The 25,450-nt window shown below is 45.3% G+C and overlaps 1 protein-coding gene across 1 annotated transcript in view; it reads left to right on the plus strand.

Moving 5' to 3' along the window:
• Positions 1-3,332: 3,332 nt before the first annotated feature.
• NOC3L (NOC3 like DNA replication regulator) overlaps positions 3,333-25,450 on the plus strand; it is a 90,599-nt gene continuing 68,481 nt past the window's right edge. The window contains exons 1-8 of the mRNA XM_073548122.1: positions 3,333-3,575; positions 4,435-4,558; positions 6,418-6,575; positions 6,860-6,916; positions 7,612-7,742; positions 8,099-8,260; positions 16,920-17,013; positions 19,650-19,825. Coding sequence (XP_073404223.1) covers positions 4,479-4,558; positions 6,418-6,575; positions 6,860-6,916; positions 7,612-7,742; positions 8,099-8,260; positions 16,920-17,013; positions 19,650-19,825 — 858 coding nt within the window. The 5' untranslated portion in view covers positions 3,333-3,575; positions 4,435-4,478. The remainder of the gene's footprint in view (positions 3,576-4,434; positions 4,559-6,417; positions 6,576-6,859; positions 6,917-7,611; positions 7,743-8,098; positions 8,261-16,919; positions 17,014-19,649; positions 19,826-25,450) is intronic.

Here is a 25,450-nt window from a genome sequence, read left to right on the forward strand (position 1 = left end):
TCTCTCTCTTTCTCTCTCTCTCTCTCTCTTTCTCTCTCTTTCTCTCTCTCTCTTTCCCCAGGCACGGTTCCTTTAAATTTTTACCTTCGGCGGATCCGTACATCCGCCATTCCGCTCACCCCCGTTTGTCAGTCCGCCTGCGGATCCGTTTTCCGCTATTTTGGCGGATTTTGACTGACAGAAAAAACTGAAGTGTGAAACAGGCCTAATAGGGCACTTCACGTTGGACATTAGCTCTATTATGAACATGTTGTAGTTTGTGTTTATATAACCTGTATTTCTTGTCTGTACGTTGTCTGTCTTTATTCACTTGCTATTTCCGTTAATGCCCGTACATACACTACCGTTCAAAACTTTAGGGTCACCCAGACAATTTTGTGTTTTCCATGAAAACTCATACTTTTATTAATCAAATGAGTTGCTAAATGAATTTAAAATTTAGTCCAGACATTGAGAAGGTTCGAAAAAAAGATTTTTATTTGAAATAATAATTTTCTCCTTCAAACTTTGCTTTCATCAAAGAATGCTCCCTTTGCAGCAATTACAGCAATGCAGACCTTTGGCATTCTAGCAATTAATTTGCTGAGGTAATCTGGAGAAATTTCACCCCATGCTTACAGAAGCCCCTCCCACAAGGTGGTTTGGCTTGATGGGCACTACCAGCTGCCTGCGTCTTCCCTAAATAGTTCTTGCATAATTTGGAGGTGTGCTTTGGGTCATTGTTCTGTTGTATGATGAAACTGGTTCCAATCAAGCGCTGACCACAGGGTATGGCATGGCATTGCAAAGTGGAGTGATAGCCTTCGTTATTCAAAATCCCTTTTACATTGTACAAATCTCCCACTTTACCAGCACCAAAGCAACCCCAGACCATCACATTACCTCCACCATGCTTGACAGATGGCGTCAGGCACTCTTCCTGCATCTTTTCAGTTGTTCTGTGTCTCACAAATGTTCTTCTGTGTGATCCAAACACCTCAAACTTGGATTCGTCTGTCCTTAACACTTTTTTCCAGTCTTCCTCTGTCCAATGTCTGTGCTCTTTTGCCCATATTAATTTTCCTTTTATTAGCCAGTCTCAGATATGGCTTTTTCTTTGCCACTCTTCCCTGAAGGCCAGCATCCCGGAGTCGCCTCTTCACTGTAGACGTTGACACTGGCATTTTGCGTGTACTATTTAATGAAGCTGCCAGTTGAGGACCTGTGAGGCGTACATTTCTCAAACTACAGACTCTAATGTACTTGTCTTGTTGCACAGTTGTGCAGCGGGGCCTCCCACTTCTCTTTCTATTCTGGTACACACCATTGTAGGGAATCTTCAGTTTCTTAGCAGTTTCTCTCATGGAATAGCCTTCATTTCTAAGAACAAGAATAGACTGTCGAGTTTCACTTGAAAGTTCTTTTTTTCTGGCCATTTTGAGAGTTTAATGGAACCAACAAATATAATGCTCCAGATTCTCAACTAGCTCAAAGGAAGGTCAGGTTTATAGCTTCTCTAATCAGCCAAACTGTTTTCAGCTGTGCTAACATACTTGCACAAGGGTTTTCAAGGGTATTCTAACCATCCATTAGCGTTCTTACACAGCAAGCTCAAAGAACCATAAATACACTGGCGTGGTGGTTGTTGGAAATGGGTCTCTATACACCTATGAAAATATTGCATTACAAACCAGACGTTTGCAGCTAGAATAGTCATTTACCACTTTAGCAATGTATAGAGTGTATTTCTGAATCATTTAGGCTGAGTTCACAAGTGGCGTTTTAACCGCGCGATTTTGCCGCGAAAACGTGAAAAATAAGCATCCCATGCATTCCTATGGGATTCCGCAATGCTGTGCTAATGCTGCGGTTTGTACCGCAGCGGAATCGCTTCGCGGTAAAAAACGCAGCATGCTCATTAATTTCGCGGAATCGCGGCGATCCCGCACCCATAGGAATGCATTGTTCTGCTTGCTTTCCGCATGTGGCTGTGCACACCATGCGAAAAGTAAGCAGAACATTTGCGGATGGTACCCACCGTCCGGAGGAGAGGAGACTGTCCTCCGGGCTTTGGGTACTATATCCCTGTAAAAAATAGAATTTAAAATAAAAAATATTGTTATTCTCACCTTCCGACGTCCCGCGCAGCCTTCCCGCCTCTCTCCACGCTCCCGTTCCCAGTAAGCCTTTGCGAGCGATGACGTCCGTTCTCGCGGGATCGCGAAGTCTCGCGGTCATTCGCGCGACGTCGCGATCCTGCGAGAACAGACGTCATCGCAGTAATTTTCCCAAAGGCTTACTGGGACCGGGATCGTGGAGAGAGGCGGGAAGGCAGCGCGGGACGTCGGAAGGTGAGAATAACAATATTTTTTTTATTATTATTATTTTTTACATTCTATCTTCTACTATTGATGCCGCATAGGCGGCCTCAATAGTGAAAAGTTGGTCACAGTCGTCAAACACTATGTTTGACGAGTGTGACCAGCCTGTCAATCAGTTCTCCAAGCGATGCTCCAGATCGCTTGGAAAACGCTGGTAATTCTGCAAGCTAATTACGCTTGCAAAATGCTAGTTTTTCCGCTGGAAAATCGCGGGAATTTAAAATGAGATTTTCCCGCGGAATGGAATTCCGGAATTCTCGTGGTAATTTCCACGAGAGTTTCGCTATGTGTGAACCCAGGCTTAATGTTAGCTTCACTGGAAAAAACTGTGCTTTTTTTTCAAAAATAAGGAAGTTTCTAAATGACCCTAAACTTTTGAACGGTAGTGTGTATTTGAAGCTGATCTCTTGCGTCCGTGAAAAAAACACAACCGTGTAAATAATACCATAGATTATAATGGGTATGTGTTGCATCTGTGAAAAAAGGGATAGGACACAGAAGTGTATCACAGACATCTCCTTGTATATTTTAATATATTACTTTGTGTCCAGCTGCCACATAGAATAAGTTATTGAGAATTCTGTATGACCCCTGCTCATAAAGGCTAGCCTCTGCCCCACAACTCCTCCGCCAGTTGCAGCACAGAGGGAGTGGGCAGAAGCTGACGCGTGCCCTCCTGCCTTGTTCCTCAAGTATAATTCTAGTCACCAGTAGGGCGATTGCGTTGCCTCTGGGGAGCGGTCATAGTCTGCACATCGTGGCGCACTCTGTTGCTTCCCTTGATCTTGTTGATGTCGGTGATGATGATGGCTGCTGTCAATCACTGGGCTCAGCGGTCTGGGGCCGCCTACAATGGCATCAGTCCTTTCCATATTAGCAGAACATTTGGATCTTCAATTCAATAAAAGCCATTACTTGAGTGCAGGTGACAGAGTTCATGATATTTTCGGCTATAGATTACTCAAACTCCGTTAATTACTCTTGTGACTTGTCATCTTTTTTTCTAGAGAAGAAATCGTAAGCAAGCTCCAAGCTTTCGCAAGCTCCTGAAGACCAGCAAGGTAAAACTTAACAACAAGCTAAAGAATAAGCAATTTAAGCAGGAGAGTTCAGCGAAGAAACGCAGGAAAGAGCAGAAGCAGCTCCGCCAAGCTGTGCGAGATGTGGCATCCAAAGCACCGAAACCCCTCGATGAGGTTAAGAAGAAGCCGCAAGGTAATAGCGGGATGGTGACTCTTCATGTATTCATATAGTGCGGACATTTATCAACTCCTGTGTGTAAAACAAAAATTCTCTCATTTTTATGAAAGCTGTGTTTCTGAAAAAATTTGTATCTTTTTCTAAAGTTTTGTGCCAACTTGGTCACTTTTATAACAAATATGTGGGGCTTAGTAGAAGGCACGATCAACCACTGCACTACAGATTGGCGTAAATTATATCAGCGATCTATGCCTGCTCATAGCTGGCATACAGTCATTTCAAAAAGCCCAAAGGTGCACCAAATTTATTATGAGGTGTGCGCCTCTCTAGAAACGTGACACACCTTACAATTAGGGAGCTTTTTATTTAAGACTGATGCTTTAAATGCTCCTTGCAGCATAAACGTTTTCTCTGCTTTCTGGTCGTTGGAGGAAGGTCTGGAGAAAGCCGCCTTCTCACCGATGATGTGCACGGTGGCAGGCTGAATGCTCCTGTATATGGGGTAGTTGGGAGAGTTCACTGTCAGCCCAATGAGTGTTTGACCTACTATCATCTAAGGTTTCTGATTGTGGGGAAACCCCTTTAGTATTTGTTATATTAAAGGATTTGCACCAAGATTTCATGCTGTCGCATGTCTGATAACTTCCTGATCGCGGGGGCCCATCCACTTATCTCTCTGGTACCAAGGATGGAGCGCTAAAGAAACCCTTCTGAATGGAGAGGAGGTCCAACACTCGCACCGCTGATACATTCATTCTCACTGGCAGAAACGGCCAAAAGCGGATAATTTCAGATCTTGGTACAAACCCTTTAAGCTTTAAGGGACATAGTGAAATATCTGTTAATACTTTTTATTTCTTTTTTTTTCCTGCAGTTAATGAAGAGGAGGAATTGGATGAGGAATCTCTTCCCTTGGACATGATAGATGAAGATGACCTGCAGCTAATGCGAGAAATGGCTCAAAGGGCATCCTTTTTAACCAGGGATCTCTCAGCCAGGTATGGCGCTTCCAGAGTAGTAGGAGGACGGAGAAATGCTCATTGTGAGTCTGAATTTAACTTGTTGCCACAGGACATAATGAAAAAAAAAAAAAGTCCACCCAAAATTCTGACTTTAGAGATATCACAATGTCTGTTTTGAAAATGATTCCCATAGAGTTGACATGAAACTTTTCCTACAGTGTAGAGCCGTCGCTTGTGGGAGCGGCAGGTAACATGGGAGAGAAGCTGCAGGGAAAGCAAACTGCTGCGTTACTAACTCATGTAGTGCGAACACACCTGACTGCTCACTTCTCTACACCCTTACAATACTAGTGATGTGTTATCTATGGAGCTGACGCTATACCGCTCTAGTCGTATCTGATTATCACGGACTGTATTGCAATGCTTCGATGTGACCCAAGCAGCTGTATCAGGGTGAATGCCTTTTTGGGGTACCATTTTTGAGGGCTCTATCAGCTTAAACAACCATGATTTTCTGATATGTTATTTAGGTGCTATTGCTCTCCAGTAAGTGCTGTGAGTGCCACGTTTATTAATCTCTGCCCACGGTTCTACTAAGGCTAAAGGTCACTCTGTGACCGGAGATGCATTCTCTCGCTCTTGTTTTTAATATGGTGGAATATGTATTTCAGAGAGAGATGAATGTTGAAGGTTAGGCTATGTGCACATGTTGCAGATTCTGCTGCGTTTTTTGCCCTGCGGAAACGCAGCAGTTCCGCTGACATGGTACAGTACCATGTAACCCTATGGCTTTTCAAAACCGCTGTGCTCTCGCTGCGTTTTTTTCCGCGCGGTTTTGCTGCGGTTTACAAACCGCAGCATGTCAATTGTGCGGATTCCACAGCGGTTTCACACCTTTAACATAGTGGAGGTGTGAAACCGCAGGGCTAATCCCCAGGAAAACCGCAGGTAACTTTACCTGCTGTTTTACCTGCGGATCCGCGTGGAAAAACCTGCAGCTGAATCTGCAACATGTGCACATAGCCTTAGGTTTTAATCTACAGTATATGGGTGCCCATACTAAGGCCGATCACTTGGGACAGTCTGCGATGTAAAGACAAACTGGAATCACACCTGCCAGTAATGGGAACAGTTCCCATCACCGGAGAATATTAGAACATTGCTGATATTGGAGGATGTGTCAGGAAAGCTTAGTTTTCATCCATATCACTATGTGTCTTTAGGGCTTGCTCAGATTAGCTAATTACATGCATGTATGCTGTCCAAGTAAATATGACAGTGCACCACGGACCAATGTTATTCAATAAGGCTATTCAGATGACAGTTTTTTCACATGGGAATGAAAAAAATCAGCTTTCACTGGTCTTTTTCTCTAGTTTGGATGAGACTCTCTTATTCAAGTCTATGGGTGCAAAAGAAAAAAAACAAATGTTGTATATCACATGGACCATGCAATTTTTTTCACTTTGCATTTCTTAACCTTGGAAACTGTATTTAATCATGTGCATTTTTAAATGTTGATGTATAAGACCACAGCATCCCTGTGCCTATATGTTCTGTCCACTGTTTCCCTGCACAATCATCTATCTTATTGCTACGTGTCACTGGAATCGCAGCCACATGTGGCAATGTTGGATGTAATGATCTTTTATGGTGAGGCTTTGTGACCTTTTTCTAAACGTGTCCAAGATTAGGTGAGTATGCAGGAAAACAGTGGAGCTAGCCTTGCGCCAGAGGGCTAATGTGGATTAGGGTTGAAGCGTGACGGCTGCGGGTGAACACAGGCAGAATGTTCGTGCGGACAATCATCAGCCCATATAACAAAAACCTTTACACTTGTGTAACTGAATGACAAGATGCAGAGAGAATTTTTGACAATCTCTTCTGATTATTAGCGAACCAGTTCATGCCGCAAAACGAAAACGGGACAGTGTGATTGATAAGTATGAGAAGACTCCCAGACGCATGAAGATAGAACCTGAGAAAGAAGTTATTCATCTTTTGCCCATCAAAGATAAAAGTGGAATAATTCCCCAGAGTATGGAGAAGCCAGGTAACTGCATTTTGCTATAGTGATGTAGGAAGGGTTAGTTTAGGCTGGGCCTCTCACAAGTGGCAGTATAATAGCGGGTCACCCAGAACGTATCGCTACTTGTGTTTTCCTACATGGGGGGGAACGTGCCTTATACTTGGTGAGCTTTTTTATGATGCAGCGTGACCTGACTTTTAGGAACATTGAGATTGTGGTTGCATTATTGCTCGCCAGCATTGCTGTGGGGCTGGATCCTCACAGGCGCTAAGCCTGACCTCTTACAACAGCTTGTCTGTCTTCTGCAGTTGTCTCTGCTGAGAATCAGGATGAAGAAGAGGAGATGGAGGCCGAAGAGCCTGAAGGTAACTCCTGAGCGCTGAATTCTGTTACTATAAGAGCCACAGCTGGTAGAATAAAGGTTTATAGAGATGTCTGGTAACTATTTTCCAAGGAAAATCCTGCCCGAATATTCCCCTGTTAATGTATTACCATTGAACATTGTGCCTTATGCCATCTCCGCAGTTTTCCATTGAGATAGTATGTGATTTGTGCACATTAATTCAGACATTATTACAGTCATATACATTTACCATATGGGCCCATTGCAAGAAAAAAAACACCTTTGTACTCTATGATGTGTATGTATGTATACGTGTGCGTTTGTATACATGTGTGTATATTATATAATTTTGTCCTTATGATCTCTATAAAGGCAAATTGCAGCAGCATACCTTTTATTTGTATGAAAGCTAACACAAGGAGGATGATGCAATTATGACTGGTCAGAAAAACGAACTCCTCCTTGCTGCTTTCATAATAAATAATGGCTCCTTCATATTGTGGCTGTGATTCATTTTTTTGCTGCATTCACTGTGGAGTCTCAATGCTTTTGCCACTATTTTGGAAGAAGAAAGCAACGCGGCCACTACATGTCATGCAGCCTCTTGTTTTCTGTGACTTGAGAATTGTTTGATATTGGACCCTTTGATAGTCAGTGTGCACACTCGGGTGTAGTTTATATCCCATTTGCTGATGGTGGATCCGTCTCTCTTCGCAGTTGAGTCTGCAGAGCCGATTCCTGTACGGAGCACGGAGGAACTGATCGAGCACAGGAGAGCCACGCTGGAAGAAAAGAAAGTTCACATTGCAACCTTGGCCTCCGCTATTCTGGCAGATCCTGAGAGCAGCGTGTGTGGTTTATATTTTTAATGAAGGAAGCAGATTAGCTCAAACATTTTCATTTTGGACAGAAAGCAAAGGATTTTTCATTCCTCTGCAAGTAGTCAGGTCTATAAAATGGTCCAACTAATAGAGCAATGTGAATGATGGCCCAATCTCTCAATATACTACTTTTATTATATTTTTTTTAACTTTGTATCATGTCACAAACTGCATTGAAAAAATAGCTTGTCCCAGTGTGGCCTATGTCTATGGTAAATCTTTGTCTGTGCTGAGGATTTAAAGCTCTGTTTCAGTAGAACGGACAGCTAGAAACATTGATGAGGAAATTTGATATTAATGGATATTCTTATTTACCCCAATAGATAAAAAAGCTGAAGGAGCTGCGTTCCATGTTGATGGAGCAGGACTCCACAGTGGCAGTAACGGTTCGGAAGCTTGTGCTGATTTCACTACTGGAAATATTTAAGGATATTTCCCCGTCCTACAAGATTCGCCCGCTGACAGAAGAAGAAAAGAATGCCAGGGTGAGACATAACATTTTTATAATTGGCACCTAAAAAGAGGAGCGATCTGTGCCAGCAGATTATAGCTGCTTTGATTGACATGTGTAGAATTTCCACCTTGAATTTGGCACAATTTCACTACACATAACGCATGCTACTGATCTGAGACTGCACAGCATGGCCTGAAACCCTTGTAGATTGTCTGGTGACAACGCTGGTGATTTTAGCTTGTGTATGTAGCTCTATCTCTTCAGTTGCACAGTACAATACAGGGTTTACAGATAATAAAAAACAAAAAAAACCTGAAAAAAAACGCAATTAAGTGCAATATGGAACCAGATTTTGGCCACATAATCTAAAAGCAACAAAAAATAGGGGCAAAGAACTGTACTCCAGCAGTGTATCACTGGGCAGCTTGCAGTATGTTGATAATCTCCTGCTGATTCAAGTTATTTTATGAAGAGGACTAGTAAACCTGCTGACATTTAGTCCTCCATATTATGTGTAACCCCGCTTCTGACTGGTAGCGTCCTGTACACTGCATAGGCAGAAAGCTGCCAATCCGTGGTGGGGGCGGGGTCATACACAGCTCAGCATACAGGAAAACTGTACTACATTTCTAATTGGAGGCAAGTGCCAGTAAGTGATGCATCGCCTTAAAAGTGGAGCTACAATGGGCTTGGCGGCTTGACCACATGGATCTTTGCATGAGAACACTTCTATAATTATTTTTACTTTACGTGAGTTGCAATATTGTAACATAAATGAGAATGTCCACTGGCACGACATCATAATTACCAGTAGTATACCAAAAATCTGCCAGAATGTATTTCTGTATGGACGTCATGATTGGTTCAGTACATACCAAGGTAGACTCCTAGAAAGAGAACCGTACTCAAGAACCACAGTGTCATATGAATTTTATTATGTCAAATACAAAGAATTGAAAACACATTCAAAAGGAGAATTCTAAAAAGTGGGAGACCACAAGGTGGCGCCAGTCCCATAAACTACACGCTCATGGGCAGCAACTATATGTAGACACAGAATAGTATTGTTATGAGGGCTAAAGGCCCCGTCACACTAAGCGACTTACCAGCGATCCCGACACTGATATCAAGGTGTCAGGATCGCTAGTAAGTCGCTATGTGATCGCTGGTGAGCTGTCACACAGACAGCTTCACCAGCGATCAGCACAGCGATGCCGAGCGTGCGGCATCGCTGGTCACCCCTGTAAAAAATAGAATTAAAAAAAAATATTGTTATTCTCACCTTCCGATGTCCCGCGCAGTCTTCCGGCCTCTCTCCACGCTCCGGTCCCAGTGATCCTTTGCGAGAATGACCGCGAGAATGTCACGGTCTCGCGGCAGCGACGTCTCGCGGTCATTCGTGCAAAGGATCACTGGGACCGGAGCGTGGAGAGAGGCCGGAAGACTGCGCAGGACATCGGAAGGTGAGAATAACAATATATTTTTTTTTTTTTAATTATTATTATTTTTTACACCTGATCACTGGTCTCCCGCCTGTCACACACAGCGATGCGTGCTGGCCAGCGGGAGACCAGCGACCAAAGAAATGTCCAGAGATTTCCCAGAGCGATCAGCGATACCGGCAGGGGGGCCGCTCGCTGATCGCTGTCACACACCGCGATCTCGCTGGTGAGATCGCTGTTACGTCACAAAAGTTATGACTCAGCAGCGATCTCGCTACCAAGATCGCTTAGTGTGACGGGGCCTTAAGGGGATGTAATACATATCATTCATTACGGTATAACCAATACTTATAAGGGAACTAGAAAAACAGTGACTCACAAAGGAACGTCAAATAACCCCAACTCACACTGAATAGTAACAGAAATACATGCTGGAGTAGAAGAACAGTTGCTACCTGTAAACAGGACATGGAGAATACCAGACAAACAAGCATACGTATTGGTTACATGTAAGGGTTTTTTTTTTTTTCATTATTCCTCTTAAAATGGTATTCTCTAAGATTTGATGGCACAATATTGGTCTGACAACTCCCTCCTATTTGGCCTTCTCCTGGCTCTCTTCATACCTCACCAACGGAACGTTTAGTGTATCCCAATTACACACTATTTGCTCGCCTCACTCTTTGTTGTAGCCCCTCCAGGCTGCCCTGGACCCCTGCTCTTCTCCATGTATACCTGATATAGCTCATAGAAGCCCCTGGCGTTCATTACCACTTTAATGATTTCACCTCCGCTGTCCAGTATCTTTGGAGTGTCTTATCAGTCATATCCGACTCCTCATTCATGTCACATTTCTTAAAACCCTGTGCAATATGGCAGGCACTCAATGGCTAGTGACTGGGTGCGCCATGGTAGGGAAAACCTGTAGAATATAGAAAAGGATCCAGGGCGGGTTCTGCTAATTCCAATGAAAAAGAAGTTAGTTACATATTGAATTCATCAGTAAATCTATTGAACTTGGCTACATGGAAACTGTCAGTGGACATTTCATCCGCTCCCTTCCACTCTTTCCATTTTTCCGCGATAGATTTCATAAATCAATACTACACATGAAAATGAGCAACTGTATATTTTATTTAAGAGAAATCTGCTTTCTCCTCCTGTAATGATCATTCATCTTCTATGTTACATTACTGCGATGGAACCTTGTCTGATTACAGTGCTTGTGGGAAGTGGCCGCTAAATTTTGATATATTGTATCTTCCAATATGTTCAGTTAATTAAGACTTTATTTAGATAAAGATTCCTGTATCTGTACATGGAAGATAAACTGTATGGAGATAGGTATTCCTCATTCAGTCGCATTACCGCAGATGTATCACCTCCAGGCCCTCTCCGTGCTGTCTGCCTCTATTAAAATTAGAGATACAATGGCACATACTAAAGAGCACCCTGATACCAGTGTGGTCCTTTAATAGGCCATCACTGGTGTGACAAGTCCGTTCATGACCTCTCTTCCCTCTTAATATATTTGCAGTCAGGTGTGAGTGATATAGAAAAATAGAAGGAACCACAGCAACTCAGCCATGAAGTGGAAGACCACATAAAGTTGCAGAGTGGGGTAACCAAGTGCTAATGTGCATGAAAATCACAAATGCTCAATAACTGCAGAGACCAAACCTCATCTGGTATTCACATCAGCACCATAATTGTGAGCCGTGAACTTCATGGCATGGGTTTCCATGGCCGAGCAGCTGCAGGCACGCCTCAATCTTCCGTGTCTGGCAGTCTGATGGATGAGTCTAAGTTAACGCCAGGAGAACGTCACCTCCCTGAGGTTGCTTTCACGTTGTGTTTAGGCACCTGTTCGTAGCATACGTCCGTACGTCCTGCAAAACGGGATTTGGACTTGTGTCGCCGAGGTCATAGACCAGACCTGGGCAAGGAGCGGCCCCCGGGCCGCATCCGGCCTGCCCACTACTTATGAGGTGCACACGTTGCAGAAAATTTCTGCTCAAAAACCTGAATCCCTTCCCAGAAACCGCACCTATTTTTCCGCGGCGCTTTTTTTGCGCGGTTTTGATGCATTTTTTTTCCGCAGAGGTTTCTAAACGCATGGAAGAAGCCAAAACCGCGGAAAAATCCGCAAAATTAATGTGCATGCTGCGTTATTTACCGCGATGCGTTTTTTTCGCGGTAAAAAATGCATCAATGTGCAAAATGCATAGAAATGACTGTGCAGCTTATTTTTAGCGATTTTATAGTGAAAACCGCGGTAAAAACCGCTAAAAAAAACGCTGTGTGTGAACACAGCCGGACCGGCCTGCGGAGGGGTCCGGGACTTCTCCGATTCCTGCTTTCCTCATGAATCATTCATGAATCATTCATGAGGAAAGCAGGAAGCAGAGGAGTCCCGGCAGACGCGGCGGTGAGCGGAGCGGACCCCGACCTCCTGTGAGCGGCGCAGAAACATTGCCTCCAGCGCACCGCCCACACACCAGACCTGCGGCGCTGACTGGTCGAGGCTGGAGGGGGGCGTGGTCTGAGAGGGCTGCGTAGATGCCATTGGTGGCGTCTGCTTGCAGCAGTATACATCACACCACGCCTCCAACTCTGTGCTAAACCGTGCGGGCATGGAGGCGTGGTGTGATCTATACTGCTGCAAGCAGACCAGTGACACTGTGGTGCAACGTAAGGCTAGCATCAATTACTTTAGACTGGGTCTGGACTGGGTGTTTGGGTCTGGACTGGGTGTTTGGGTCTGGACTGGGTGTTTGGGTCTGGACTGGGTGTTTGGGTCTGGACTGGGTGTTTGGGTCTGGACTGGGTGTTTGGGTCTGGACTGGGTGTTTGGGTCTGGACTGGGTGTTTGGGTCTGGACTGGGTGTTTATGTCAGGCCAGGGTCTGGGACTCTGGGTAGAGTGGTCAGCGCCTAATAAAGCCCCTGTGAGCAGTACAGGAGTGGTACACGGATACCACTTGCTTTCTCCCCTGTCCCCTGCAGCAGCCACGTTCTTCTGAAACTTGGGCAGAGACTCCCATTGGAAGAATTAGGCAAGGTTAGCTGTTATAGCCCTTAAATATGTCGGCTAAAAAAAGAAATATTGATGCAGAATGCAGAGTTTTTAACAAGGAATGGACTTCCAAATATTAATTTGCTGAAGCCAAAGGTAAAGCTGAGTGCTTAGTTTGTGGAGAGCACTTAGCTGTGTTTAAAGATTACATTTTGAGTCGCCATTACGAGACTAAACATGCGGAGACATACAAGATGTCCAGTTAGAACTCATTGATCTGCAGTCTGACAATCTACTGGCAGAGCTTTTTAAATCAGAGTCACTGCTGCAGTTTTATTCTTCTCTCAAGGAGGAAAACTTTCCTAACCTAAGGAGGCATGCTCAGAGGATGTTAGTTCTCTTTGGATCTACCTCCGTATGTGAACAAACATTCTCACTGATGAAATTCAACAAATCCAGGTACAGATCCTCTCTCAGTGGTGATCACTTGTGTGCTATTCTTCGCATATTCACCTCAGATATTGAACCTAACTTCAGTGAACTTGTTCAGGCCCAAAACAGGCTAGATTACTCTCATTGAACAGTTTCATGTTATTGAAATGTTTCATTTACTGTTCTTTGCTAAGTTAAAGGGATGCCGGTCTTTTAAAAACTAACATGATATCTTGACCTAAAATAGCAAGTTTTTCCAAACACCGTTAAAGTTAACAATTATTATAGTGAACAATCACAAGCTGGTTGCAGTTCATCATCTCATCATTAAATAAAGATGTAATTAGGTCCTCCATATTTTCATTGTATTGTAAATCTTTGCATTGTTTAACATACTGTTTGTTTATGAAAAGATAGCATATGTATACTATATATTATATACACATATAGTATTGGGTACAACTGAGTTAATTATATTAGTCCGGCCCTCTGACACCATCCCAATTTCTAATGCGGCCCCATGGCAAAATTAATTGCCCACCCCTGTCATTGACTATAGTTGTGCCAACAGATCGAGCGTGTTCTCCAGCACTGGGCTGTGGAGTTGGTATAAAATGGACCGACTCCTAAAATATATAATACATTGGGTACAGTAGTACAATGCAGGATGTGCTGTAAATGTTTTCATAAGAATTTGGGAAAGTTATGAAATGTCCTATAAATGTCTGCTCTGTTCCTGATCTAAAGGATCTCGGCTCTTAGTGGAGATAAATCTGTGCTGCACTTTATGTACATGCTCAGTAGTGACAATAGCTGTGGGGTCGAAGGTTTGGCTTACTGACTGCACAGCCCTGCTCTGACATGCATCATTTTTGGGCGTGTATGACTACGGGAGGCGGACACCTAGCCACAGTCTACTATGTTGGTGTGTCCACCTCCAGTTGGCGCCTAAGCCTGAGAATGATGCACGGCATAGTGCATGTTCACTCTGCCAGCACTATTATAGTTTATGGCCCTGTCGGCGCATACATCCAAATCCTGTTTTGACTGTGGTTCGGAAGGGCCACTGAACAGGTGCCTGAGCGTAATGTGAAAGCGCCCTGTCTACAGTGTCCTAAGTGTAAAGTTTGATGGTGGCGGGATGATGCTATGGGGTTGTTTTACAGGGGTTGGCCCAGGCCCCTTTGTTCCAGAGACGGGAAAGCCATTTTCTTTAGCATAAGAAGACATTTTGTATAATTGCAGCTTCCAGCTTTTTGGGAACAGTTTGTGGAAGGCCCTTTTCTGTTTCAGTGTGGCTGTGCCCCAGTGCACAAAGCTCGGTACAAAGTTCACCCCTATCAAACACCTTTGGGAGGATTTAGCACAGAGATTGTGAGCCCGGCCCACGTCCAGCAATTATACTTGAATTCAGTATTGATGAATGGAAAAAATTCCCACTGATGAGCTGCAGAAAGTGAGGACTAGCTGTATATCACGGTCTATGGATGTGAGGTCATAAAGGCTCCTGTAGGTGACATGTAGGGCAAGCAATGCTTTTGCTGATACTACTGTATACACATATTGACTTAATGACCCCAGACTTTGGGTGTTGGCAGACAGTTTTGTAGACTCCTTTGATCTGAAGCTTGCTGGACCTTGTCCAATGTTGTCCTCGGAAGATATAAGGCCCTGCAGTTATCCTAATGAATCAGAGCGGTAGGAGTAGTAGTACTCCAGTGAATTTGCAGTCCATCATTGTTTGAAGCAATCGTAGTTAGATACAGATACAGTGGGGCAAAAAAGTATTTAGTCAGTCAGCAATAGTGCAAGTTCCACCACTTAAAAAGATGAGAGGCGTCTGTAATTTACATCATAGGTAGACCTCAACTATGGGAGACAAACTGAGAAAAAAAAATCCAGAAAATCACATTGTCTGTTTTTTTTTTCATTTTATTTGCATATTATGGTGGAAAATAAGTATTTGGTCAGAAACAAAATTTCATCTCAATACTTTGTGATATATCCTTTGTTGGCAATGACAGAGGTCAAACGTTTTCTGTAAGTCTTCACAAGGTTGCCACACACTGTTGTTGGTATGTTGGCCCATTCCTCCATGCAGATCTCCTCTAGAGCAGTGATGTTTTTGGCTTTTCGCTTGGCAACATGGACTTTCAACTCCCTCCAAAGGTTTTCTATAGGGTTGAGATCTGGAGACTGGCTAGGCCACTCCAGGACCTTGAAATGCTTCTTACGAAGCCACTCCTTCGTTGCCCTGGCGGTGTGCTTTGGATCATTGTCATGTTGAAAGACCCAGCCACGTTTCATCTTCAATGCCCTTGCTGATGGAAGGAGGTTTGCACTCAAAATCTCACGATACATGGCCCCATTCATTCTTTCATGTACCCGGATCAGTCGTCCTGGCCCCTTTGCAGAGAAACAGCCCCAAAGCATGATGTTTCCACCACCATGCTTTACAGTAGGTATGGTGTTTGATGGATGCAACTCAGTATTCTTTTTCCTCCAAACACGACAAGTTGTGTTTCTACCAAACAGTTCCAGTTTGGTTTCATCAGACCATAGGACATTCTCCCAAAACTCCTCTGGATCATCCAAATGCTCTCTAGCAAACTTCAGACGGGCCCGGACATGTACAGGCTTAAGCAGTGGGACACGTCTGGCACTGCAGGATCTGAGTCCATGGTGGCGTAGTGTGTTACTTATGGTAGGCCTTGTTACATTGGTCCCAGCTCTCTGCAGTTCATTCACTAGGTCCCCCCGCGTGGTTCTGGGATTTTTGCTCACCGTTCTTGTGATCATTCTGACCCCACGGGGCGGGATTTTGCGTGGAGCACCAGATCGAGGGAGATTATCAGTGGTCTTGTATGTCTTCCATTTTCTAATTATTGCTCCCACAGTTGATTTCTTCACTCCAAGCTAGTTGGCTATTGCAGATTCAGTCTTCCCAGCCTGGTGCAGGGCTACAATTTTGTTTCTGGTGTCCTTTGACAGCTCTTTGGTCTTCACCATAGTGGAGTTTGGAGTCAGACTGTTTGAGGGTGTGCACAGGTGTCTTTTTATACTGATAACAAGTTTAAACAGGTGCCATTACTACAGGTAATGAGTGGAGGAAAGAGGAGACTCTTAAAGAAGAAGTTACAGGTCTGTGAGAGCCAGAAATCTTGATTGCTTGTTTCTGACCAAATACTTATTTTCCACCATAATATGCAAATAAAATGAAAAAAAAACAGACAATGTGATTTTCTGGATTTTTTTTTCTCAGTTTGTCTCCCGTAGTTGAGGTCTACCTATGATGTAAATTACAGACGCCTCTCATCTTTTTAAGTGGTGGAACTTGCACTATTGCTGACTGACTAAATACTTTTTTTCCCCACTGTATCTTGGTGGCTGTAATATACAGAGCTGTAGACGGATTCATTCTGGCACTGTGTGTTCTGTCACGGGACCCGACGACCTCTTCTTCCCAGGCCAAGAGTTGCTGATCACAGCTTGTTCTCCAGCATGTAGCATTTTTCTTCCACATTTTTCACCAATATGCAGCACACTGACTGCAGGCAGTGAGGAGAAAGCTGCCGTAATACCCGGACTTCTGCCACTTGTGCTCAAGGTCTTCTAGGATTGTGTGATGTCTAGGCCACACGGCCATCACAACGGCATCGGTTACTGTATTGAATGGTTCGTGGACTTTACAGCATCTTGCTGCTAGTTTTAGTTTATGGCACCAATTGCTGTTCATTAATATTTCTTCATTTTTAGTTTTTGTTTTTTTCTTACGTCTTTTATTTTAACTTTATTAAATAGGTAAAGAAAGAAACTCAGAAGCTTCGAGAATTTGAAGAAGGTCTGGTCAGTCAGTACAAGTTCTATCTGGAAAACCTGGAGCAAACAATAAAAGGTAATGTAAGACCGACAAGAAGAATCTGTGCACACCTGATCTATCTTTTGGATTCTGTTCACACCACATTCAGTATATACACAGGGCACCTCCTGTCGTGCTGAAGGTGTGCCTCTGGCTTTTATCATACAGTGCAATACCTTCCACATGACTGACATATAGTCTGTATGCCCATAAGCATGTTATCAGGGGTTGTGTGATGGGATAGCCCTTAGTTAACGATTTCCTGCGCTGTTGTAAGCGACGGGGTGACACTACTTCAGGAGCTAAAGCCATCATCAATGGGTGGAAGCTGTAAAAACATGTAGCTGACACTGCTTCAGTGCTCAATTTCTGGCTCTCATAACCCTTTAGTTGCTGCTGTGAGTTGTGAGCAATGCACCTAAATGCTTATAAAAAAATCCAAAGAAAATCGTCCCATCTCTATTGACTCACAAACTGTAAAAAAAAAAAATCACAGTATTCACTGTAAAGAAAAGAAATCTGACTTTTCATGTAATAAGATGTTTGTACATTCCCAGCGCCCATGCAGCCTTTCCCCTATGAATGCCAGAAGAGCAGTCAGTTTTTGTATCTTCACTTTTGCCGCTCATTGTGTTGTCTTTACTTGTGATTGTTATAGGATTAGGCATCGGGCATGCAATAAACATCATAAAGAAAAGGAGCCATATTTGCCAACACCAGGTCACAATACTAGAGCACTGCAGGATAATAGTGGAGGCACTGCTGGTGAAATAACTCACATCTACCATTGATTGAGGGGATGGCTACCTAATATTACAGATACAGTGCCTTGCAAAAGTATTCTGCTCCCTGGAACTTTTCAACCTTTTCCTACATATCATGCTTCAAACATAAAGATACCAAATGTAAATTTTTGGTGAAGAATCAACAAGTGAGACACAATTGTGAAGTTGAACGAAATTTATTGATTATTTTAAATTTTTGTAGAAATTAGAAAACTGAAAAGTGGGGCGTGCAATATTATTCGGCCCCTTTAACTTAATACTTTGTTGTGCCACCTTTTGCTGCGATTACAGCTGCAAGTCGCTTGGAGTATGTCTCTATCAGTTTTGTACATCGAGAGACTGAAATTGTTGCCCATTCTTCCTTGGCAAACAGCTCGAGCTCAGTGAGGTTTGATGGAGATTGTTTGTGAACAGCAGTTTTCACCTCTTTCCACAGATTCTCGATTGGATTCAGGTCAGGACTTTGACTTGGCCATTCTATCACCTGGATACCATCCCATTGTACATTTTGCTTTATGTTTGGGATTATTGTCTTGTAGGAAGACAAATCTCCGTCCTAGTCTCAGGTCTTTCTTTAAGAATGGTCCTGTATTTGGCTCCATCCATCTTCCCATCAATTATAACCATCTTCCCTGTCCCTGCTGAAGAAAAGTAGGCCCAAACCATGATGCTGCCACCACTATGTTTGACAGTGGGGATGGTGTGTTCAGGTTGATAAGCTGTGTTGCCTTTACGCCAAACATATCGTTTGGCATTGTGGCCAAAAAGTTCGATTTTGTTGTCATCTGACCAGAGCTCCATCTTCCACATGTTTGGTGTGTCTCCCAGGTGGTTTGTTGCAAACTTTAAACAACACTTTTTGTGGATATCTTTGAGAAATGGCTTTCTTCTTGCCACTCTTCCATAAAGGCCAGATTTATGCAGTGTACGACTGATTGTTGTCCTATGGACAGACTGTCCCACCTCAGCTGTAGATCTCTGCATTTCATCCATAGTGATCATGGGCCTCTTTGCTGCATGTCTGATCAGTCTTCTCCTTGTTTGAGATGAAAGTTTAGAGGGACCGCCAGATCTTGGTAGATTTGCAGTGGTATGATACTCCTTCCATTTCAATATGATTGCTTGCACAGTGCTCCATGGGATGGTTAAAGTTTTGGAAATCATTTTGTATCCAAATCCGGCTTTAAACTTCTCCACAACAGTATCACGGACCTGCCTGTTGTGTTTCTTTGTCTTCATGATGCTCTCTGTGCTTCAAACAGAACCCTGAGACTATCACAGACCAGGTACATTTATACGGAGACTTGATTACACACAGGTGGATTATATTTATCATCACTAGTCATTTAGGACAACATTGGATCATTCAGAGATCCACAATGAAATTCTGGAGTGAGTTTGCTGCACTGAAAGTAAAGGGGCCGAATAATATTGCACGCCCCACTTTTCAGTTTTTGACTTTCCACAAAAATTTAAAATAACCAATACATTTCGTTCAACTTCACAATTGTGTCCCACTTGTTGTTGATTCTTCACCAAAAATTTACATTTGGTATCTTTATGTTTGAAGCATGATATGTGGGAAAAGGTTGAAAAGTTCCAGGGGACCGAATACTTTCGCAAGGCACTGTACACATGGATAAGGCTTGCATAGGGCTGCTGAGCACACAGATGTGTGATGCACAGTGTCTGATTTATAACCTATTACCATCTGATCAGGTGGGCCGCCCAGCACTATATAACTGCACCCCACAAGGACAGACACTCTATTTTCCCCCAGCTACACTGCAGGACCAAGAAAGCCAACGAGCCCCTCTCTGGTATCCCTGATTATATTTTCCTAGACTGTTGTCTGATCCCTAAGTCTGTCTGTCTCTTGTCACACAGATTGGAAGCAAATGAAAACCAAGAGGAGCGAAGTGGTGTCGCTGAAGGCGTACAAAGGGCTGGCGGAGGTGGCGGTGCTGTGTCTGTGTGAGCTCATGCTCTCCCTTTCTCACTTCAACTTTCACAATAACATCATCGTCCTGGTCGTACCGCTCGTTGATGACCAGTGTAAAAAGGTGTGTAAATTTAGTGTATATTAAAGATTTGGTTTATAAAGTATACAGGTTTTGCCCGGAGTGTCTGGGTCACTGGTATCAAGAGTTCATTCCCCTGATCAGCAATTGCCGAAGTATGTTAACATAGGGTCCTCCGAGTCCCCACAATGGTGGGGCTGCAGAAGACCCTCTGGTTTCCAAATACACTTTTGCGAAGACCACAGGCACAATCAGGCTGACTGCTCTCTATTCCACCGTTATATTCTTGATGATGCAGATATCAGTGAACCTGATACGCTTGGTGCAGGGCGGCCCCGGACTTTTAGGATCCATTGTTAATTTATGATAGTGGGGGTCTGACCTCTGAATCTCCCTTCAAATCTGAGAATTATGGGAACACATGACTGCTTTTGTATGGTGTACCCTTCTGAGCTTTTGCTGCAAAGCCATACCGCCGCCACATACAGAAATAAAAAAACTGAATGTTTTTCATCCTTGTACAGGATCCTTTTTTTACCTTTAATTTTAATAGAGTTTTTGTCTGTGTCCATTTTAGCTATTTGTGTCAGTGAAAAAACAGTGACTGCACATGTGCGAGAAATACTGAAGTTTGAATTAAGGTGACCCAGACTGCAGTTTCCCACATAGCCGCCAGTGCTCTGCACCGGTACATGGCACTATTGGGGTAACACGTGAGGGTCCCTGTGTACCCGACATCTGTCATAAAGTGAGGGCATATCCTAGTGAAATGCCATCACTCTGAGATGGGAATTCGTCTTGATGGAAACGTGAGCTGCCCATCTTTTGTACCATTGTGTCATAGCAATATACCACAATGGGAATACCGCCTTCCGCTATGTCTCTGCCTTGATCCGTCTCGCAGCTGAACAGTGCTCTGCCATCCTGGCACTTGCGTGTTTGCTATGTCCATCTGACTGCTCCTCTCCAGACCTCTAGATTCAGCACACTGTCAGACGTAACATATTGCAGAGTAGACGTCTGACATTTAATCGTGGCTGCGGGGAGAGGCCTCACTTATGAAGAAGTCAGGCTCCGGGCTTATTTTCACACAAATCATCCACAATATTCCGGTTAGTTGTAAGACCTGCGTTCACAGCTAGAGGGCAGCAGCATTCCGGCTCCTGGTATGTGATGGTGCGGATGAGCTGCTGAGAAGAAACATGTCTGTTGCTGAAGAATGTGCGCTCTGAGGCCGATCCAGAAGCTGAGGACTACCGTAATATCTCTTGTATAAGGCCGGCAGAAAGTATTCCTGAATGCTCTGACCTGATGGTACCGTTTTATTCATTCATCTGCTAGACAGTTACTGGAAAGTTACTACAAATTGCCATCACTCTGCTGCATGTCCCCGTACACCTTTTTTTATCGTATGTTTATAAGGAGAACTATTCCTTGATCTGCTCACATCTGCATCGCAGGCTTGGGGGCAGATTCCATCGTCTATGATGGATAAGTAATGCAGCGAGCTGTGGTATTTTTTTCCATCAAGACAAAAGACCCCCAAAAAATTCAGTGTGGTTCATCTGTCAGCCAGCAGATCAAACAGCACATCATAGTATGTGTATAACCACCACACAGGTGTGAACATGGCTGTGACGTGTTTGTATACCACCTGTTTTATGATTATTTTCTTGTATTTAAGAGAATGTGGATCTGTCACATCTCTTGGATCTGATGATGCCGCTGTACTTGACTTGCTTTGTAAAGACACTTCTGAATGGCTGTTTGTTTGTTGCTTTTCAAGTGCCCCTCTGTAACAAAATTTGCATTTCTCCTTCTCCTCATTGGGGGACACAGGTACTGTGGGTGTATGCTACTGCCGCATGGAGGCTAACACTAAGTGAAAAAAAAGAGGTTAGCTCCTCCTCCGCCGTATACACCCTTGCCCCAACTGCGAGCGGAAACCAGTTTTTTGCTTAGTGTCTGGAGGCACACGTCGGTCTGTCTCAAGACTGACCATTTTTTCTTTTTTTTTTCTTTTTCCCCATGAAGATAAGACGGGGGCGACGGACCCTATTGAAAGGGTCTGATCTCCCCAAACCAACAACGGGCGAGCACGTGCAAGTGTCCCTCCACGTATCCTCTCCCGCAACGGGGATTTTTTTCCAGATGTTCCCTTTTTTCACATGAAGATGAGATAGGGGCGACGGATCCTATTGAAAGGGTCCGATCTCCCCAAACCAACAATGGGCGAGCACGTGCGAGTGTCCCTCCACATATCCTCTCCCGCAACTGGGATATTGTCAGACCACGGAGGTGAGATACGGGCGACGGACCCTATTGAATGGGTCTGATCTCCCCAAACCAACAACAGGCGAGCACGTGCAAGTGTCCCTCCACGTATCCTCTCCCGCAACAGGGATTTTTTTCCAGATGTTCCCTTTTTTCACATGAAGATGAGATAGGGGCGACGGATCCTATTGAAATGGTCCGATCTCCCCAAACCAACGGGCGAGCACGTGCGAGTGTCCCTCCACGTATCCTCTACCGCACCGTGGGACATGATGCCGGACTCAGCCCTGTCCACCCGAGGGTATTGAAACTCCAGGCTGCACAGAGGCACAAGTGTAGTCCGTGCGGCCCCCACTGCCCCACCAATGCTAAGACTGCGGTGGGGCAAGGCGGCGGACGGTCCCTCTCCTCACCCCTTGAAGGGGTTAGATCGAGCTAGGGTGCCTGCACCCTCCTTGTTTCATATGGCCCCCCTCCCCACTACCTGAGATGGATGGAGGTGGATGGCCAGGGAGGGCTCCTGCAGCGGCACAGGGCTGGAGCCCTTGGCCTCTCCCGGGCAACAGCAGAGACGGGCGTCCGGCAGCGGCGGGTCCGGTCCCAGCCTTGATTCTGGAGTCCGGCGGTTCCGCCCGCCCCCCCGGGCGGATAGTAAAAATCGAGGTCGCGACCGGAATTCCCCGGCGTCACTGCGCCCCACCCCCCATAGCCTGGGCGGACGCTGAAAAAATTTAGGAAGCTAGGCCGCAAAAGGAAGAAGCGACGCATCGCACGCTGAAGACACAGGACAGGACTGGGTAAGTGCTGCCCCCTAGCCCCACAGAGAGGCTACGCTAACCGAAGCAAAGAGCGCCTTCCCCCGGCGGATGCCTGACAAGTACAGGATGTCAGGAAAAAACTAAGACGCATACGTTGTTATACGCTGCATGCATCTCCTGTCGGTCTGTTTTTTCGACGGACGCAGAGCGAAGTCTGCAAGTCCGAACGCCCTCAGGAGCCCTCCCCTGCGACCGAGCCCCGGAATGAGCGTTATCACTGTCGCAACCTATGGCGTCACTTATGAGAGGTTTTGAGTCCCTTCGGGCCCCAGATAGGGGCAGGGACAGTTGCTCGCCTGTCTTAGAGGGGTTCTCTACCTCACAGGAGCCTCTGGCCTGCAGGGGCCGCTCTCACTCCAGGCAGCCCCGGGGGGGAAACGAACCTATACGGTGTCTCCCGGTGCTTCGGCATCCGTGAGCTCTGCTTCTCTCTTCCCGTCACCAGCAGTTGATAGCGAGCAATGCTCGGTCTACGACTCGGACGGGCCCCTTGACCCAGATGCGCCGGGTGGTCAGGAAACGGTTGACGGTCTCATAGAAGCTGTCAACCACACTCTGGGGCTTGAGGATGATTCCAGTCCAGCTTTGGGCCATAAGGTGTCATTTAAGCAAGTCAAGCGTCCCCATAGAGTATTTTGCACCCTGAATTTGAGGACATAATACAGTGACACACAGAACGGCCGGACAGGCGGTTCTCGGGCCAGAAGGCACTCGAGGCAAAGTAGCCTTTTGCCACGAATCTCCGTAAAGGGTGGACAGAATCCCCAACGGTGGGTCCATCTGTGTCACGCTTGGCTACAAATCTCTACTATCCGTCCACTGATCGTCTCATAGAGAACTTGGCTCACTCAGTGTTTGAGGCATCAGGATCAGCACTCTCTCCCTCGTTAGCAGCAACGTGGGTAGCCAAGGCCATGGGTTTTTGGTCAGAATCATGGAAGAGAGTCTTGCAAGACATAGACCTACCAGCTGAAGAATCAGAAATCACAAATCAGATAGCCATGGCGGGGGACAACGTGATCAATGCATCTTTAGATGTGGTCAACTGCGTGGCACTTGCGGCCGCAAATGCAATCTCCATTCGGAGAGCGCTATGGTTAAGTACATCGCGGGCTGATTCAGCCTCAAAGAAGTCCTTGACAACGCTACCATACCAGTGTGGCAACCTATTCGGAGAGAAGTTAAATCAGCTCATCTCCGACTCCACAGGGGGCAAGAGCGGTTTTCTTCCTGAACAAAAGGTCAAACCACCGTTCGTCTCAGGAGCGTTTTCGGGCCTTTTGCAACCTCGGGAGGACTATGGCAGCTAATTTTGCCGCATCAGGGTGCCCCAACCAGGATAGGGACCGACAGGTCTCATCTAGAGCCAACCCGTTGGGGAGGATGCGAACTAACCAGTTCAGATCGAGGGGATCCAGGTCCCAAAGATCTTCAGCCAAATTGATCTGGGCATTTGACAGGCGGCACCAGCAAGGTAGGCGGCCTCCTACTCCGGTTTCACCACGCCTGGTCAATGTCGCACACATGTATGAGATCTGGTGTCCACAGGGTAGAAGATAAAATCGTCTTGGGGGATACCTGACAAATTCTTTCTTTCCCGTCTTCCCAAAGTGGATACCCGGACAAAAGCTCTACTAGGAGCCATCGATTCGCTCAGCCACAACGGAGTCATCATTCTGGTACCAGAAAATGAGAAGACTCAGGGCTTCTATTCAAATCTGTTTGCAGTCCCCAAAAAGGACGGGACTGTCAGGCCCGTTTTGGATCTAAAGCTCCTGAACAAATTTGTCAGGATCAGACATTTCCGGATGGAGTCCCTCCGTTTCAGTCATATCGGCAATGGGGCAGGGAGAATACTTGAACTTTATCGATATTCCGGACGCCTATCTATACAACCCCATTTTCCCTCCTCATCAAAAGTTTCTACGCTTCCCAATCAACGGTCTACATTTTCAGGTTACAGCGATGCCCTTCGGGCTAGCCACTGCCCACAGAGTGGTCACAAGGCTCATGGCAGTCCCCATGGCCATCCTGCACTCCTGGGGCATAGTCGTATTCCCCTACTTAGACGACCTCTTAGTCAGGGAACCTTTAAGGCGGGCATGCGAGAAAAGCGTCAGCATCACGCTAGATATTCCTACCCGCTTAGGGTGGTTGATCAATGTGAAGAAGTCATCCCTTGTTCCAGCGCAGAGAATGTCCTTTTTAGGGATGACCTTCGACACTTGCCGAGGGTTGGTAATTCTCCCTCGAGACAAGGCCCTAGCCCTCCGGCAGGGAGTGCGGGTACTGCGCCAACCAGTCCCTCACATCATCCGTTTCTGCATAAGAATTCTAGGAAAAATGGTGGCGGCGATGGAAGCGATCCCGTTCGCCCAGTTCCATCTTTGCCCCCTGCAGCATGCCCTCCTGTCATCCTGGGACAAGAACCCGTTCACACTCGATCATCGGTGCCGGTTGTCCTCTCAGGTTAGACAGTTACTAGAGGGTGGACGATCAGTTCCTCACTTCAGGGGAAACCCTTTCCCCCAGATCAGTGGCCGGTGGTCACAACAGACGCCAGCCTCCTCGGCTG

The sequence above is a fragment of the Dendrobates tinctorius genome, unplaced genomic scaffold (assembly GCF_039654945.1).
Source record: "Dendrobates tinctorius isolate UK_male_01 unplaced genomic scaffold, ASM3965494v1 ptg000156l, whole genome shotgun sequence".
Lineage (NCBI taxonomy): Eukaryota > Metazoa > Chordata > Amphibia > Anura > Dendrobatidae > Dendrobates > Dendrobates tinctorius.